At 37.0% G+C, this 18,929-nt stretch overlaps 1 protein-coding gene across 2 annotated transcripts; it reads left to right on the top strand.

Annotated features, from left to right (window-relative positions):
• Nucleotides 1-1,698: 1,698 nt before the first annotated feature.
• On the top strand, nucleotides 1,699-18,553 carry alpk3b (alpha-kinase 3b). Of its 2 annotated transcripts, XM_084108008.1 has the most exons (14): nucleotides 1,699-2,187; nucleotides 2,962-3,000; nucleotides 5,648-5,769; nucleotides 5,877-5,994; nucleotides 6,074-8,183; nucleotides 11,663-13,565; nucleotides 13,920-14,064; nucleotides 14,248-14,375; nucleotides 14,520-14,558; nucleotides 14,752-15,026; nucleotides 15,173-15,261; nucleotides 15,403-15,620; nucleotides 15,717-15,765; nucleotides 16,394-18,553. In XM_084108008.1, the coding sequence occupies exons 1-14, from the start codon at nucleotides 2,057-2,059 to the stop codon at nucleotides 16,656-16,658; spliced, it is 5,631 nt and encodes a 1,876-aa protein (XP_083964134.1). In that variant the 5' UTR covers nucleotides 1,699-2,056; the 3' UTR covers nucleotides 16,659-18,553. The 2 variants fall into 2 exon arrangements, with proteins under 2 accessions (XP_083964134.1, XP_083964135.1); XM_084108009.1 differs by lacking the exon at nucleotides 2,962-3,000 and having other exon boundaries at nucleotides 1,701-2,187.
• The last annotated feature ends 376 nt before the right edge of the window (nucleotides 18,554-18,929 follow it).

The raw sequence follows: 18,929 nt of genomic DNA, 5'->3' as shown, positions 1-18,929 counted from the left end.
TAATCAATCTGAGTCAACAGGCTAGTGTGATCACTGCAGAAATCATTGCAATGTTAAGCAATTGCCACTAGTCGGCAGAAACACTCCTCTCATCCAAATCTCTCAACAAATTTTCATGTATTGCTAATGCTAATCTTCGGGCAAACCTAAAAGGGGAGATGAGAGGGGAGAGCTTATATACAAAGTAATTCATGACAAAATATGGCATGTGCCATATTATCTGTGTAAAGCCCCATACCTCAGACTTGATTTTAGATAGTGGATATTACTGAATGCAAAAGGTTTTTATTCACAGAAGAGATTAGACATTAAACCTGCAATAAAAGGTAAAAAGTGAGGGGAAATTCATAAAGCAGCAGAATTAACACAACACTGTCAACACTAAATTAACCAGCCTTAGTTCAAGCATGGTATACGGAACGTCAGATTGCCATCTTAAATGTTTATGTGTTTTGGTCATAGACTTTAACTAATTTTGCTCACAGCTCAGAGCAGCACTGGTGCAATGTAACTGTCAGTGCTACAAATCAACTTAATTAACTATAGGCTACCTACTATTATCCTAACAATGGGCTTTAATGATGATGAAACACACCCAAGCCACCATTTTCTTTAAACCTGAGCAAATTGGAGTCAATGTAAAGTATATATCCGTAAAAGAGACACCAGATATTTTATTCCAATCTGAAATTAAGACTGAATTTACCCATTATTTATATGTTTAATAGTGCCTTATACACTCCAGTTCAAAAGTTTGGGGTAAGTTTTTTCTTTTCTTTTTTCTTTCTTTCTTTTTTTGTGAAAAAGGGTGCATAAATTGATCAAAGTAACAGTAAAGACATTTATAATGTTACAAAATATTTCATATTTCAAATAAATGCTGTTCTGAGCTTTCTATTTATCATCACGTTTCCACAAAATATTAAGCAGCACAACTTTTCAGCATTTTTGAGCAGCATAAAAATTATTTCTAAGGGATTATGTGACACTGAAGACTGGAGTAATGATGCTGAAAATTCAGCTTTGCCATACCAGGAATAAATTACATTTTAATATATATTGCAATAGAAATAAGTAATCATATTTCACAATGTTACTGTTTTAACTGTATTTTTTAAACAAATGTGACTTCATAAAAATATATATTTTTTAACAGTAGTGTAGGCCATATCCAGCCCATGTCATACAAAAGAGGTACATTTTGGAAGGTTACTGGTTTCAGTGGTTCCTGGTGTGACCTGATATTCACCTGCATGTGGCACCACAAATCAAAATCCTTGACAAGCTTTCCATACTTCCATTGATCAACACAGGATGAAAACTATCATCATGAGATGTCCATGTAACTACAGCCTCCTGGTGCTCGGAAAGGATCCCCATGTCCCAGATGCCTGACTTTATAGTCAGATTTAATGGAGCTCAGAGAAATGCCATCAGGCAGACGAGCAGGTTTACTTGAATAGACGGTCCATTTAAGGGTTATGCTGGGTTACGACAGGACTAACAAACACCACGTATCCTCTCAACACCCACTTGGGAGCATATTAACATGGTTCTGGCTTACCTGTTAATGCTAGTGGTGCTGGTAGAGCTTGAAAAACGTAAGAGGGACTTCGATCATGGATTTCAGCAAGAGAATGATATTTTATTTAAAAAAACAAAAAAACTAGTAAGTCAGTTTTGGAAAATGTGATGTGCTTGTGTGCCTATTTGTGGCCCTGCTATAATTAGCCTTCATGGCCACGCAAGCTGCAGACTGATTGGAAACAGCAGAGTCTTATGCCCCCGTGCACCACCCCAGGAGTCCAACGGCACTGAAAGAAAACACTGAGCTTGTAGAGTGCACCCCTGTCCTGAGTGTCAAAGTAAAGACATAAACCAGTGAGAAATCTACTGCTGGGATGCTGGCTGTGATGACAGAAGATTTTTGCTCGACCCCTTAACTTTCTAAGTTTGGGAAAACAAACACTTTTGCGTTTAATGTTGACAGGCTTTAAGAATGTTGGATACAAGCAGATGACTCTGTGAATGCATGTGAGACTTACAGATTAAGAAGATGAGTTCCAGAAGGCTGATGAACCGTTCGCTCTCGAGTGATGGAAGGTCTGACTACAGTGCCAGCGATGCCTCTCAGAATAGAAGGTCTGGCAGAAGGAGCTACCTGAGCAGTGTCCGATCTGAAAGCAGGTACAGGTTTATGATTCCTGATGTAAAATCAGTGCCCTTGTGTAAAGAATTTAACTCTGGTTATTACAGAAGGACTGTCCCTGTAATATGTTGATAAAAGCATCTGTTAAATGACAGCTTTCAAAATATACATGTTTTTAGTGATTGTTAAATCGGAGATTTGTGATAAATAATGCAGTAGGGCTTAAACAACAATTTAGATTTATAAGCCTAAATAAACAGCACATAAATAATGCATATTACAAGCCATATGCTTCCTTATATTACGAATTAATTCAAGCTTACGTTATAATAAATAATAATAATAAACTGTGTAAGCCTAATTCAGGGTGACTGAAGAGAAGATATTTGATTTCCTTACTTTACTGCCAATAGTTCAGAGCTCCACCACTGTCGGACTCTTGAAAGGCTTGTGTGAAGGTCATAAGGTTATAAATAAGTAGTGCGCATGCCACCCTCAATAAATGTCTTTTAGTATTCACCAGTGCCCAACTTACCGCAAGAGCAACGGTTTTATCAAATCTGTTTTGTCAAAAACACAACCTTTAAATATTATGAAAGCTTTACAATGTGCAAAAAATAAATGTGACATGCATTATAAATTACTATTGAGATTTTACTGATTTCAGTTTTGGCCAACATAATTCCCAAAATAAAGAAATTCATGTCCTTCATTACAAATAGACCTGAATGCTATGGTTGTGTGATTTTGTTCATCACTAAAACAAACTTGTGTGCATGGCTGATTCTTGTGCTTGCTTCATCTCTGCTTAGCTATGTTGGCCATAGATTCTCTCAGTTCAAGCCATCCAGGTAAAAAGACAACTGTTATCCAGAACTAGCTAACTTTACAAATTTCTCAGCAGTTCTGATTTATTGGTGTTTCTTCAATTTCAGGCACTTTTGTTCTTGTGGACTTTTAGAAAATAGTCTCTTCAAACACTCTTTTCACACTCTCAATAGTTGATTTCATTTGTTTTCACTAACAATGTCCAACATACACAGGAGAATTCTGATGTTTTTCCATTTTTCATAAAAATTCCCACTGTAGTGTAATTTCCATCACATCTTGATGATAAATTGATTAATAGAATTTTGCAATGAAAATGATGGTGTTGAAAATGGTTTGTACTGTATCCTAAATGCAGTAAATAAATAATTTGATGCACAATACAAAAATCCTGCTCACAATTGATATTTCAAGCATGCTCCTTACTTAACGTGTCTAGATAAAAAGGTAGTTCACCGAAAAATTCTGTCATTAATTACTTACCTTTGTGTCCTTACTTTTGTTCATCTTCAGAACACAAATGAAGATCTTTTTGATGAAATCTGAGAGCTTTCTGTTCCTCCATTGACAGCCTAAGCAACTACTTTCAAGCCCCAGAAAGGTAGTAAAGACATCATAAGTAATTCATGTACCTCCATTTAACCTCAATTTTATGAAGCTATGCGAGTGCTTTGTTCACGCAAAAAATATAATTTACCACTTTATTTACAAAATATTCATCTCAAACGTGCGTTCACGAGTGTACCATGATGCATGCGGTTTGATGCGAGAGCAGACGTTGCGTGAATGCACATCTGAGATTAATATTTTGTAACTAAATTGGTAAAATAAAATAAAAATTTGCGTAACAAAGCACTTGCGTCACCATAAAATTCAGGTTAAACCACTGGAGTCACATGGATTACTTTAATTATGTCACTTTTCTGGGCCTTGAAAGTGGTAGTTGCGTAGGCTGTCAATGGAGGGACAGAAAGCTCTGATTTCATTAAAAAAGATCTGCATTTGTGTTCCAAAGATGAACGAAAGTCTTATGGGTTTGGAACAACATGAGGGGGAGTAAATAATGAATCTATATGTAGAATTCAGAAACCTGTTTTATTAGCGAAACTGGTGACCGAGGTGACCTGCAGCTAGCAACTCATTGCTCATGCTCGCGCTCGTACTCATGCACATTACAAGAGACTGAATGTGATTCAAGGCCCCAAAATGCTCAAGGCCAAGTTCTTTTTCGCTATATATGCTTAGAAGCAAAAAGAAGTTTGAAATACCTTTGCAGCGATATACTGTTAACGAACATCCCGACGTTGTCCACACTGCTGAGAGCGACGCTTAGAATGAATGTGTAAATATGCTGCGCACTTTCATTTCAATACAATAAATGCAAAACAAAAATGACAGTGGTGAGAAAGCAGCAGTTAAGAAAGCATCTGATCATAGCAATGTGGATATGTTTGCACCAGCTCTGCAATTCACCAGCATCATGTCGACAGGTAATTAAAATTACACTGTTATGATAGTTTGATTATAAAGTAGGCTATATTTGAGACTATAAATCTGGCTATGTGAGACTGTTTGAATGAATCCCTTTCTCTGCATGACAATTGACATTATGTACAGGCTCTTTCGGCATTGTTCTGACTCCTAAAATTTGAATAATATAGGCCTATTTAATGTGTCATTGAATGGAAGAGAGCCTCTTGGGAGCACGCGTAACACATTCCTTTGATTTTCCAGACAAAATCATCCCAAGTCATTGACATAAAAATCAGTCTACAGCTATCATAGACAACCTATGAAGTCAGGGAAGGTCTTGTTTTTTAAGTTTCGGTACAAGCTATTCTCATCACACATTGGCAATAAAAAAAAGTTTAATACATGAAAATTCTTATATATAGCCCCTTTAAAATCACAAAAACAATTTATAGAACCGTATTATCTATACATAAAATGGATCAATAAATTATGAAGTTATGGTAAAAAAAAAACTAATTTTCTTTTTATTGTCAACTTCATACGACAAAAACAAAAGGGACATAGAAAAAACACCCAATTTGTGAAGTCATTGTAAGTGTAATGATTCATGTCTGTGTTCCTCTGTCTTGTCCCGTGTTTAGCAGTTCCCCATTATGTTGATTAGTCTCCCCAGGTGTTTCTTATTTACCACGCCCCCTTGTTATCTTGTTTAGCTTGTTTGCCCGTGTATTTAAACCTCTGTGCTTCAGTTGTTGTTTGTCGGTCGTTGTAGCTGTTTCCATGTTCCTGTCCTGAGTTCTGTGTTCCTCTGTTTGCCCTGGAGTTCCTGTTTGTGTCATTAAATTAGTTTTTCTCTCTGCTTCGTCCTTGCCTCATCGTAACAGTAAGATATTAGGAAAGCTTATGATAAACACATCAATGATGCTGTAACATCAGAATTACCTGCCATTATCTAGAGTCAAACAACATATTCTCAGCTAATTTATACATCTAACAAACTATTGGTTATTCAGTTCTAATATTTAGAATTTTCCGTTTATTTTAATATTGTGTCTCACCAATATAACCACTGTAAATCTTACTTTGCATGAATGCTAACAATAATGGTGACTGTGATGACAGTGCTATGCTGATGATAATGCAAATGATTTATGCAAATTTTGCCTTAGATCAATTATATATTTACCTCCATTTTAGGAGCACTCTCTGTAGTGTCATGGCTCAATTAACTGAGGAGACACAGCCAACAATTGAGTCCACCTTAAAATCCAAAGCTGTGTCTGAAGATGCAAACGTCAAGTTCAACTGTGTGGTTTCAGGTATCCCATCAAAGCAAGCGAATGCATTATACTGTGTAATGGAACATTAGTAAAGTGGTCCAAACTTTCTGCTCACCAGGTTTTGTTTTTGACCATCCCATTTGCAGGCTACCCAGTTCCTGAGGTGACATGGTACAAAGATGACATACAGCTGGACAGATACTGCGGCCTTCCCAAATATGAAATATCACGTGACGACAAGACACACACACTCCAAATATACAAGTATGCTCTTTTCTTAGAACCTTTTTTCTTCTTTTGATTATTGTTTAGTGAACATTTACAGTGCTTATTTCTATCTTAGCTGTACTCTGGAGGATGCTGCAATTTACCAAGCATCAGCACAGAACAGTCGAGGCATTGTGTCATGTTCAGGTGTGTTGGAGGTCGGAACAATGAGTGAGTACAAGATTCATCAAAATTACTTTGCAAAGCTTAAACTGCGAAACGAGAACCGTCGCCATGAGCAGGAGGAGCACCGCAATATAGGCAAAGAGAATGTCCCAGCAGCCTTTGAGCACGACAGTAGTCCTGAAAGAGCCCAGAGGAAACGCAGGTCCATGGAGACCAGGGGCGCTGGCAGCCCTTCAGAGGAGAAAGCCGTAAAGGTGGAAACACCTCCAGTAGAGGACAGACTAGCTGCTCCAGTTCAAGTGTCAGCAGCAGGACTTTTCCATGGCATCTCAAACTCTGAAATGATCGCAAACAGAGACAAAGACAGTGAGGGGCTAATGTATATCCATGATACTGTGCATAGTGCCTCCAGCAAACAGAACAATGAGCATTATATCAAGAAGAAGCTCAAAATCTCGACAGCTGCAACAGAGAGAAGCAAGGAAAACAGACCAACTGGAAGAAGGGAAGAGATGATGAATGAGAGAGGGACTTCCAATGAGAATATGGAGGTACAGAACACAGTCGATCAGATCGCCTCAGTGACTGAATCTAGAAACAAAATGGACATAACAGACAGACAAAAAAGTACAAAACAGCCAGAAATAGTCAACAAAAGTGCCTCAGAAGAATCAAAGAGAGCTCAAGGTGCTCAGATCACCACAGTGACAGAATCTAGAAATGAAATGGACATAACAGACACAAAAATGAAAGAAAAACAGTCAGTGAATGTGAACAAATGTCCCTCAAACGAATCAAAGAGAGCTCAAGGTGCTCGGATCGCCTCAGTGACTGAATCTAGAAAGAAAATGGACATAACAGACACAAAAATCAAAGAAAAACAGTCAGTGAATGTAAATAAAAGTGCCGCTGAAGAATCAAAGAGAGATAAAGGTGCTCAGATCACCACAGTGACTGAATCTACAACAAAAATGGACATAACAGACACAAAAATCAATGAAAAACAGTCAGTGAATGTGAACAAAAGTGCCTCAGAAGAATCAAAGAGAGATAAAGGTGCTCAGATCAACACAGTGACTGAATCTACAACAAAAATGGACATAACAGACACAAAAATCAATGAAAAACAGTCAGTGAATGTGAACAAAAGTCCCTCAAACGTATCAAAGAGAGCTCAAGGTGCTCGGATCGCCTCAGTGACTGAATCTAGAAACAAAATGGACATAACAGACACAAAAAGAAAAGAAAAACAGTCAGTGAATGTAAACAAAAGTGCCGCTGAAGAATCAAAGAGAGCTCAAGGTGCTCAGATCACCACAGTGACTGAATCTAGAAACAAAATGGACATAACAGACACAAAAATGAATGTAAAACAGTCAGTGAATGTGAACAAAAGTGCCTCAGAAGAATCAAAGAGAGCTAAAGGTGCTCAGATCACCACAGTGACTGAATCTACAACAAAAATGGACATAACAGACACAAAAATCAATGAAAAACAGTCAGTGAATGTGAACAAAAGTGCCTCAGAAGAATCAAAGAGAGATAAAGGTGCTCAGATCACCACAGTGACTGAATCTACAACAAAAATGGACATAACAGACACAAAAATCAATGAAAAACAGTCAGTGAATGTGAACAAAAGTCCCTCAAACGAATCAAAGAGAGCTCAAGGTGCTCGGATCGCCTCAGTGACTGAATCTAGAAACAAAATGGACATAACAGACACAAAAAGAAAAGAAAAACAGTCAGTGAATGTGAACAAAGGTCCCTCAAAAGAATCAAAGAAAGCTCAAGACGTTCAGATCGCCTCAGTGACTGAATCTAGAAAGAATATGGACATAACAGACAGAAAGAGTGAAAAACTGTCAGAGAATGCACAGGAAAGTCCCTCAGAATCAAAAAGAGTTCAAAAGCCCATTGCAACCCAGAAACGACCAGCGTTGAAGGTTTCCATGACAACCCAGACAAACAAGGTAGTCGAAATCACGAAGCAAACAGCATCATCTGAGAAAGGGACATCAAACCTCAAACTTTTTGATGAACACAGGAATAGAAACCCAGTAAGTACATGTGTGAGGATCTTGCCTCATTCTTGTGGCGGGAATGACGTCAATGTGGACACAGGGGAGAGGAATGTATCTGCATGCTCCCTTAGGGGTTTGGTGAGTGTTTCCTCATGCTCTGGCTGTGACTTCATGCGAGTGTAATGTTCCCAGTGGTAGTGAGACCAGTAACCCCCCTCAGCCACAATCATAAACTATAAATAGTGCCACAAGCATGACTTTGATGATGTGACAAGACCCATCTTAAATGACACACAAGTAGGGTCACAGACAACGATAATATTCCCATTACGCACATTGTGGCTCCAGGGTACACAGTAGTATAAAGATCCTGAGATCCATCAGATGTGTTTGCTGTCCCAAACCACCTGTTGCTACATGCCGTTTTAAAAGCAGATACAAAATACAACTTTACTGTGTAAGTCGTAAGTGCTGTGGACAGACCAGCTGCTCTCCTTAATCCCACATTCCTCTCCGATCTCATAAAGCCTTAAAATACTCTCTAAATATGGCCAGTGCAACAGCTTCCCCAAGGCAATAGATACTAAATACGAAGCAAAGATAGACCTAGTCAACTGAAAACAGGTGGCTTCTCATTCTAACTTGTAATCATATAATTAGGGCATTCACATTATCTAATATTGGGGTCTTTCAAATAAAGTAATGTTGAATCCGCTTATTTTCTCTGGTTCTTCCTCTTGTTTTTTCTCTTATCCTAGCTAAATGAGAGATAATCAAGTGCTAATATTACAGAGGTTCAGCTAATATAATGCTCTGTTGATTTTAGATTAAGGACTCAAGTGCTAAGTGGCAGAATCTCCCTGCAGATTTACAGTTCTACCAGAAAGACTCTGGAGATAAATTGATATAACAAGTGTATATTTATTAACAGCCCAGCAAGCATAAATTTATAAAGTTCTTTGCAATGCGAGGGTAGCGGAAGCTGCATATCCTGCCTGAAGACGAAGGCAAGGGTGCAGCCGACCCCCTGGAGGTAAAGGAAGGGACCATCCTGGTGGTGGTGGGGAGGATGAAGGGGAAGGTACCATCTTGGTGGTGGTTGGGGAGGATGGAGGTAATTGGCAGCGTCAGCATCTGCGAACTCAGACAAATGTAAGTACCAATCTTTTGTACTGCGAGTGTTAGCACATGATTGGTTAGAAGTGAGGTAATACACGCTGATTGAGTCTTCCTGGCAGAACTTACGCTAAAGCTTTCATTAGTCAGGGATCTGGCATTAGTACAGTGCAACAGAACCAGTATATCTGGGCCCAGTTGCATAAACTGAGCCACTAAGATTTCAAGGTCTTAAGTCTTAAGATCACTAGTTTGACAAACTAGCACCATCGATCTTAATTTTTTTATTTTTTTTTATTATTTTATTTCTCAAAAGAAAATCATTTATATAACATACCGAGGTAAATATCCCCGATTTTAAAGTTAACACATTTTCTGTAAAAAAATTGGAAAAATAAATAAAATAAAATAAAATAAAATAAAATAAAATAAAATAAAATAAAATAAAATAAAATAAAATAAAATAAAATAAAATAAAATAAAATAAATAATTAATTAATTAAACAGCATGAATACAGAACTTGATCTACAAGGTCATATAATTTTCCAATACCTAAAAGTAAAGGGCACCAGAATTCATTAAAGAGATGTGCACGGTTATATTTCTCCAAAGTCAGTTTTTCTAATGGCAGAAATGAAGACAATTGGTCAGAAAAGGTCTTAAGAGATGGAGGGGAAACATCCTTCCAACATAAAAGTATGCATTTTTTTGCAAAATAAGATATCAAAATAAATTACCTGCATTTTTTCTGATCTAACTCTAACTCGATCTTAATTTTCTGATTAAAATTAGACCGATCAACCTTTTTATGCAACAGACTTCAAAAAGTTAGAACCAATCTTTAAGAAAATAATTAGATGACTAACTTTTAAAGGGGTGGTATAATGCCCTTTTCACAAGATGTAAAATAAGTATTTGATGTCCCCAGAGTATGTATGTGAAGTTTTAGTTCAAAATACCCCAAAGATATTTTATATAGCATGTTAAAATTGCCACTTTTTGAGGGTGAGCAAAAACGCACTGTTTTTGTGTCTGTCCCTTTAAATGCAAATGAGCTGCTGCTCCTGGCACAGGGGGCGAAGCTTCAAGAGCTTGTGTCCTTTGTGAAATTTCAAAAACTTTTAGCCTTTCATGTTCAAACCGGAGTCAGACAATGATGGAGAGACTCAAGAAGAAGTTGCAACACACTCAATAAAACTAAGGACATTTTTGTATGCTTAGTTGATGAATTTATGTAGCTTATGTGTAGTTATCTTCTGGTCATTGATTAGCATATTCTGTCTTGATAATCTATAAATTGTGTTCAGGGGGCGGGGTTTATGTAAATGATAGGGTTGGTGATGTCACTAACCCGGGAGGAATGTCGTGTAGTCCCTACCAGCCGTTTGTTGTAGTCCTTAAAAAGCAATTTCTTTAAAAGCAAATATCTTCCTTTGCTTTGAACTTTGAGCATTGTAACTTTGCAGATGTTGTTTATGCTCAAACAGCAACATTACACACTAACTAAAGTTAGAAAAGTGAAATCATAATCAACCACCCCTATAAGACTTATCTAAGTAGTGTATGCAACTGGTCACTGGTTTATTAAATGTAAGTAGGTCCATGAGGATATATATTAGTATATGGTATATATTAAAGGGATAATAATTTACAGCCAAAAAGAAAATTGTCATCTTTAGCTGACTCATGTCATTCCAATCCTGTAGGATATTTTTTTTTTTTGTCTGTGGAACTCAAAAGAAGATCTTAGTGGGCTTTTTTCATACATTCATACTTACAGTCATTTAGATTTTAATTTGAAAGAAATTAATAATCATTTTATTCCACATGGATGCATTAAATTGACCAATTTTTTTTTTTTTTCACAATTTCCAAAAAATATAAAACAGCACAACTGAAATGTTTCTTGAGCACCAAATCAGCATATTAGAATGATTTCTAAAGGATCATGTGACACTGAAGATTTGAGTAATGATGCTGAAAATTCAGCTTTGCCATCACAAGGATAAATTACATTTTTAAATATATTAAAATAGAAAACAGTTCTTTTAAACTGTAAAATATTTCACAATATTACTGTGTTTTTTATCAAATAAATGCAGCCTTGGTGAGCATAAAATACTTCTTAAAAAACATTTAAAAATATTACCGACCCAAATTTTGAGTGTAGTGTCCAATAAAAGTCAGTGGGGTCCAATGTTGCTTTGGACCCCATTGACTTTCATTGCATAGAAAAAAATAGTTGAAACATTCTTCAAAATATATTATTTTGTGTTCCACAGAAGAATGAAAACAGGGTTAGGAACAACATAAATATGGGTAGGCTAAATTATGATTTTTGGTCGAACTATCCCTTTAAGGCTTCTGAATATAAATAAATATATTTCTATGATTTCAGGCTGCAGGTGATACTCACACTGCGCCCACAGAGTCACCGATTCTTGAAGATATTCCTCCTTTTCATAAGGAAGTAGCCAAGAAGTTAAAGGAGCAACCGCCATTGATGCGTGAGGTCACTGCGAGTGTTACGGACACACTCAGTTCCTGCCACCTTGCATCACAGGGACAGAAGTTGAGAGCAGGTGACCAGTCTGTGGCATCAACAAAGAGCAGTACACTTGTCACTGGGCCTCAAAACACTCAGCCGAGTGAGAAAATCTCCTCAGGTCATGTTTCACACATGCTTCATGATGGCCAAGTTACAACAGCTATGAGTTCCTCATTAGGAGATGACACATTAACCAGCGTGTTTGAGAAGGATAGCAAAGCTGAAAACCAACTCATCAAAGAGTCTGACAAACCTAAGGGTGAAACAAAACCTGCATCCATGTCTTTCGACAGTATGGAAGAAAATGAGATGACAAACATAAATACAAGTACAAATGTGCATGTACAGAACAGCATTTCAAAAGAAAAATCAACGGCAAACTCAAACCATTCCACAAATCAAGTCATTGTCACAGAGTTTGTTCAAATTTGCAAGTTAAACTCGAATGTGGTGCAACCACAGACCATGAATAGCTCCTCTATTACTAAAGTTGAAATGAAAGATACTAAGGCCAGAGAGTGTCAGAGCTCTTCTCTAGCTACAAACAATGTTTCTAAAATGGACACACAGGAGCAATCTAAAATTACCACATTTGAAGTACCAGTATCAACTCATCACAAGATGCAAAGTTACTCTGCAAAAAAAGGCATTGATCATTCTGGCCCCTCTACATTCCTCTCCCAACATTCAAAAGCTTTACCCACCGAATTTACCATTCCTGCAATATATATTACAGATGTGGACGGCACATCTCAAAATAGCACAGACAAAACAGAACACACTGTATGCAAGAGTGCTTTTAATAAATCAGATACAGTTAAAATCAGAACTGAAGCAAATGCAGTAACCTCTAGTGTGACAAATAGCAACACTGTCAGTCAAACAAGTACACTTATTCATTCTGATTGCACAGACACCACAAACAAAACCACAGCCGTTTTGGAATTTAAAGGTCTGCGTGATGAGAAGTTTGATCTCTCCCTACGTTCACAATCTTCTGAAGTCAACAAGCCTGATCAACATTCACTAAGTCAAGAAAGCCTGATTCAAGGACCTGAATCATCAAGTCATTGTTCCACTGAGAAGGTTTCAACAGATTATATTAGACTATCAGAGGTTCCTAAGCAACATCACAGTGCTGACAAAAGCATAAAGACAAATGAGTCTGAATTAACTGAAACCACTCGTCATCCAAAAACAGATCTTAATCTGAAAACTGATTCTGACTCCTTCATAAAACAATTGAAATCAGCTGCATTGGACCTTGAGATGTCAGATCAAAGTTCCACCAGCACCATGTCCAGTGCTGCAACACATATAAACTCTAGAGACAATGATAAATATGGGGAGGAAGTCAATTCTGCAGTGATCCAGCCTGGTGTCTGTAAGGTAATAATCCCACTGAAGAATACAGACCATCAGGACAACTCTACTGCTGCCCACAGTGAACTTGGCACCAGGACGAATCAAAAGACTACATTACCTAGCACTAAAACAGAGAGGAGTGAAATGGGAATGGCCATATGTCTTGAAGAAGCAAATAGAGATGCATATCAGAGGGACATATTATCTTTGAAAACACAACCTGAATCTCCGTTACAATCAGTCAGTAACTCACAGTTGAAGACATCATTAGAAACGCACTCCCCTCGTCTCACCCGGAAGAGTGTCCCGGCTGACCTCCCCAAGCCTGCAGAAAATGAGAACATTAAGCCCAAATCAACAGAGAAAGACAAAGAAAACCAGTTCAAAGGTAAAGATATCAAGGAATGGACACTGAACACACAATTAAAGCAGTTATTTTCAATTAATAGCGTAGACAAGTGGTTCACAGCGGACGGAAAACCTGAATTCTAGCAACTATTTATAATGCTTGTAATGTGACGGTGTGTTTGACCATAAAACAATGATGTGTCATTTTGCTACATTTCTATTCAGACATTTGGGCACACTTTAATGCAAAGCTACATTGCATTTTATGCATTCCCTGGGAATCAAACTTATGGCCTTTGTGTTGCTAATGGCCGTTGCTCACTTTGCCTTTGGACGTTGTTTATCACACCATTTATCCCCCTATATTTATCGTCCTCCCTCTCCTTCCTTGCAGTTCCACAGGTTATCCGTAAAATCCGACCAGAGGTGTTTGATGCCTCTGGACATCTGAAACTCTGGTGTCAGTTTTTCAATATAGTAAGTGACTCGACAATAAGGTGGTACAAGGATGAGGTGGAGATTGCACAGATAAAGAGAAGGTACGCACTCCTAGAGTTTTACTGACCCCTAGTGTTATCCAGTGCTTCAAACCCTAATGCTTTCATCAATGGTGTCATATGACAACATGCAAAATACAACATGATGCATATTAGTATTATTATATTATTATAGGCTTACGTACTCTGCTGCCTGCTTGTATATTGTTTTGTTTTCTGTTTTAGTGCAGGAGATGAGACTCAGGTGTGCTTGGCTATTATACGGATGTCCAAAAGAGACTGTGGGGTTTACAGATGCACAATTACCAATGACTATGGCAAAGATTCCACAGAGTATCTTCTCAGTGCAGAGTGTGAGTCTTATCTATGCTCTTAACTCTCTAATGTGTTCTTTTGTCTAAATTATCCATGATAAAATTCTCACAGATTTTTTTTTTTCTAGAGAATGTATTCTAATTGTGACTGTGCTTCCTGTTGTCTGTTACATCTGTTGACAGTTATTTCCAATATGTTTCTGCGTGAGGAGCTCCAGGAAGGTAGAAAAAATAGCAGCTGTATAGCCTAGTGCTTTCAATCTTTTTTTGACCCCTCAGTATACATATAAATCTCTCTGTCCCTTTTACCATTTCTCTCTCTCTCTCTCTCTCTCTCTCTCTCTCTCTCTCTCTCTCTCTCTCTCTCTCTCTCTCTCTCTCTCTCTCTCTCTCTCTCTCTCTCTCTCATATGAAGTTGGGGAGGAGATTGAGATGACTCCTCTGATCTTTAGTAAAGGTCTTGCTGATGCAGGCTGCTGGGGCTCAAAGTTCTACGGCCGTGTCACAACAGAAGAAGCTCAGGTCGGAATGGGATGTGAGCACAAAACCAGACGGCTGAAAGTAATCTATGGGTTAGATCCTGTGTTTGAGTCTGGCAGCTCATGTTTTATAAAAGTGCGGAGCCCCATTGCATATGAGAGCAGAGAGGAGACTGTATTGGCTGAAAGGAATCTCCAAATCACAAAACAGGTGACAGATCTTTCAAGTTTTTGAAAAATCCAGGTAAAATTGTAACATTTCTCAACGATAAGTTGTAACACTTTTATCCCCTATAATATTTTGAATTTCTTCCCATAAGTTCCTTATTTATAGGACTATAAATTTCTAATTTGTAGGAATGTAGAATTCAGAACATGGCCAGAGAATACTTCAAGATCTTTGCTACAGAGACGAGAGTGATAGAGAGCTTTGGTGCAGCGCTGGAGTAAGTGAGGTTTTTTCTCTACCAAGATCATGCTCAAATCATGTGATTTCAGATTTATTATAGTATATCAAACTCAAAGAGCATATGAGGATCCTAGTTGATCTCACATGTGTTGTCACTGTGACTATGTATATTTTTCAGGGTAATCCCTCTATACTTCATGTACTGTCCAGCAAGCAGTGTTCCTTATGCAACAGTGGAGGCAGAGCTTAAGGGTGTCTATAAGCGGTATTGTGGATTGGATCGTACCGGGTCACTGGTATTAAATGAGAAGTTAGAGGTGGGACAAAAATGTTCTTCTCTCCAGCACTGGATCCACCAGTGGACCAATGGAAATGTGCTGTTCTCAAGACTTGAGGGTAAGTTAAAGAAAATATATCCAAAACAAATGATTATGCATTTCTTCGCACTAGTTTTAGTTCAAATGCTGGCTTTGATACTATTGTTTTTTGCAGGAGTTGATACAATACTGACAAATATCGGAATAGCAATCAGGACAAAGGGGTGGGTATTGTAAGAACAGTTCATTCAGGTTTTCTAATGATAAAATATTTTTTTGAAAGAAGTTAATATTCTATTCAGCAAGGATGCATTATTTGATCAAAAGTAAGAGCAAAGACTTTTACATTGTCACAAAAAACAATATTTCACATGAATGCTGTTCTTTTGAAAGTTTTATTCGTCAAAGAATCATGAAACATATCGTGGTTTCCACAAAAATATTAAGCAGCACATTTATCAACTGTGATAAATAATAAGAAATGTTTCTTGAGCACCAAATCAGCATGTTATAATGATTTCTGATCACGTGACACTGAAGACTGGAGTAATGATGCTGAAAATTCAGCTTTCACATCACATGTAGATTACACTTTAAAATATATTAAATTAGACAACAGTTATTTTAAATTGTAATTTTTACCAATATTATTGTTATTACTGTATTTTGATCAAATAAATGCAGCCTTGGACTAAGAGACTTATTTCAAAAACATCAAAAAATCCTACCGACCTCAAACTTTTGAATGGTATTGTATGTGATTTCATTGGTTTAAACATTATAGATTAATTTACAGTGCTATAATATTCTGTAATTTCTTGATGCATTCTTATTTGCTTTTTTCTGATGCAGGTATCAGGGGTTTCCCTGTGAAGCTAATCCGAAGGTTTTTGAGCTGTTTCACATTCAGCATCAGTGTAATTACTTCTGTGGTCTCTTAAACCTCAAACCTCTCAAAGCCCCAGAAACACTCCAGGCTCCATCCAGATCCAAAGGCTCAAGCAGCCCACTACTACAACGAAGAACAGATCCCAGCTCCTCCAGTCCCCAAACCTCACGCAAGTCCACAAAGAGCCCCAAAGTATCCCGCAAGCTGAACCCTCAGACCTCAGCCTAACTCGAAATTAAGGTGTTTAAAATAGGCCAAAGGGAAAACTAAAGGGAAAAAAGAAGTATGTCTGTTATTGATAGGAAATGCAGGAAATAGGATGCAGCTGCACTTACAACCAGAATGCAAGTAAAAAACATTCTTTTGATAAATGCAACATTTTAAATGAAATATGTAAATCCAGAAACATACCCTAATCTTCTGTTGTAGTGGTCCTTTCAGAATCCGTTGTATAATCCTCAGAGGTTTTTTGAAAGGGCATTGTATATGTGCGTGAAAATGTCAAGAGGAGCTGTGGCACTACAAAATGTTATTACCTCTTTGTTTATTTCTAAAGGAAGTACAGTGCTGTTGGCTCACTAGCTGTTTGTAAATAATAATTTAAAAAAATATAATAATTTAGTTATAAATGACCTTTTATTTTATGAGATGAGAGAGCATATTATTTCCATTTGGTTGTGGATTAACGTGATGCGTATCCTGAAAATGATAAATATTTTTCAAATTATAATCTTTAACTTTTAGAAAGCTATTGAATGTTGTCTATTAAAATGCTACGGCACTTTACTCTCAAATCTTTTGTGCTCCACAGAAGAAATGAACTTTTTGCACAACAAGAAGGGGAGCAACATTTATAAGACTATCTATGGCTGAATTGAGCTTGATGTGAGAGGCATATAATAGAAAACACAGAAACTGATGCTAACATTATTTATTTATTATATAATGACATTGAGTGCCATTTTGTCAAGCAAAAAATACGTTTTGAGGCGGGACTATTCTCAATAGTCTTTTCACTAATTTCCTCCACTTCTGCAGTTATCTTTCTCTAGTTTCACTGCATTCACTAATTTCATCTTGAACATTGAATTGTCAATACAACTGAAAAATTTGAGAGAGCATCACATGATACTGACTTCATAAATTGATGTTGATTTCCCTAAAATGTTTTTGTTTGAACTCATCATTATGGGGATTAATGCTCGCTTTGGTTGGGCACTTTGGAACTTCACTTACATTATTGTAATTCTCTTCCGATGCAGCGATGCAACAAGAAATCACAGTTATTTGGTTTCAAAGGAAAGGAAGGAATAAATAGATTTTAAAAGGTTAGGTCACTTTTAAAAGGTGACCTAACTTCTAACTAAATCATAGTCTATTGCTCATGTCGAATAATGATCTTTTACGATTTTATTGCTGCCACTTCTGTCATAAACACCTTGTGGAACTTTTAATTGGGTTGATGTAATCCCTCTATGTTTGTGCAATTGACTATGCTTGAGACACACAGACTTCAACATTCAGCATGCAAAACACAGTTCTGTAAACACTACAGTTATTTTTTAATTACTTGAACTCTAGTGAACTAAGCATTTGTCAGTACAAATTACTATTCATATTTCACTTTACTTTGTTTTTTTAAGGCAATCGGTTTGCATTTGGCTTAAGTAAAAGGGAAAGGAATCATTCCAAAGAGTACAAGTATGTTGCATCTCATATATATGAACATTTGTGGATTTTGACTTTGTCTCAGAATGGAATAGACAATTATATAATCACTGCTCTATTTCACCTTGTTGATTAGACAAGCTTGCATGGACTCTGTTTCATATGTATGCACTCTGTATGCATTTTAACAATAACTTTACTATAGCTCATCATGACAGCCATTTCGCATCTGGCCCCAGAACCTGATTTGAATGACTTTGATGGATAATTGTCATGTTTTGCCTTTGTTCTGGTAATACTTTGTTCTGGTAATTGCCTTTGGTCGGTAAACATATAGTAAGACTCTGTGAGTAAGAAGTATTAATGCAGGTAATCATGAAGTTAGATTAACTGATTATAATGTTGACTATAATAAAGGATTATGTCAACAACTGTGATAACATTTAGACTTATAAAATAAAGACACATATATATATATATATTATATATATATATTATGGATACTGTTATATCCAAATTGAAGGAAATTTGACCAAACCAACCTAATTCTAAGTGTATATTGGTCTGTGGGAAAACTACAGTCAACGGCTAACACTGACACATATGGAGAAAATATTATGAATACAAAATGAAACATTCCAAAACCTAGACAGGATCTGAGAAGAGTGTGCAGAGTAATGAATGCATTAACATAGTCTCTCATATCCAGCAGAGGATTGGTGATAAGGCATTGCCATATACTTTGATTGTGATAAATTAGTCGAATGAACGAATATATATTCTAGCCTGAGGTTTTGCAAATGCCTACCATGAGGGAGCCTAATTATAGTC

The sequence above is a fragment of the Abramis brama genome (assembly GCF_963993115.1).
Source record: "Abramis brama genome assembly, chromosome: 3".
Lineage (NCBI taxonomy): Eukaryota > Metazoa > Chordata > Actinopteri > Cypriniformes > Leuciscidae > Abramis > Abramis brama.
Note: the sequence above shows the minus strand (reverse complement) of the source record. Positions and strands in the feature narration are given on the sequence as shown.

Coding starts and splice junctions, on each gene's coding strand:
- alpk3b (XM_084108008.1), top strand. CDS start 2,057: ATGAGTTCCAGAAGGCTGATGAACCGTTCGCTCTCGAGTGATGGAAGG. Junction 5,995..6,073: donor CACACACTCCAAATATACAA/GTATGCTCTTTT, acceptor TTTCTATCTTAG/CTGTACTCTGGAGGATGCTG. Junction 8,184..11,662: donor AACACAGGAATAGAAACCCA/GTAAGTACATGT, acceptor CTATGATTTCAG/GCTGCAGGTGATACTCACAC.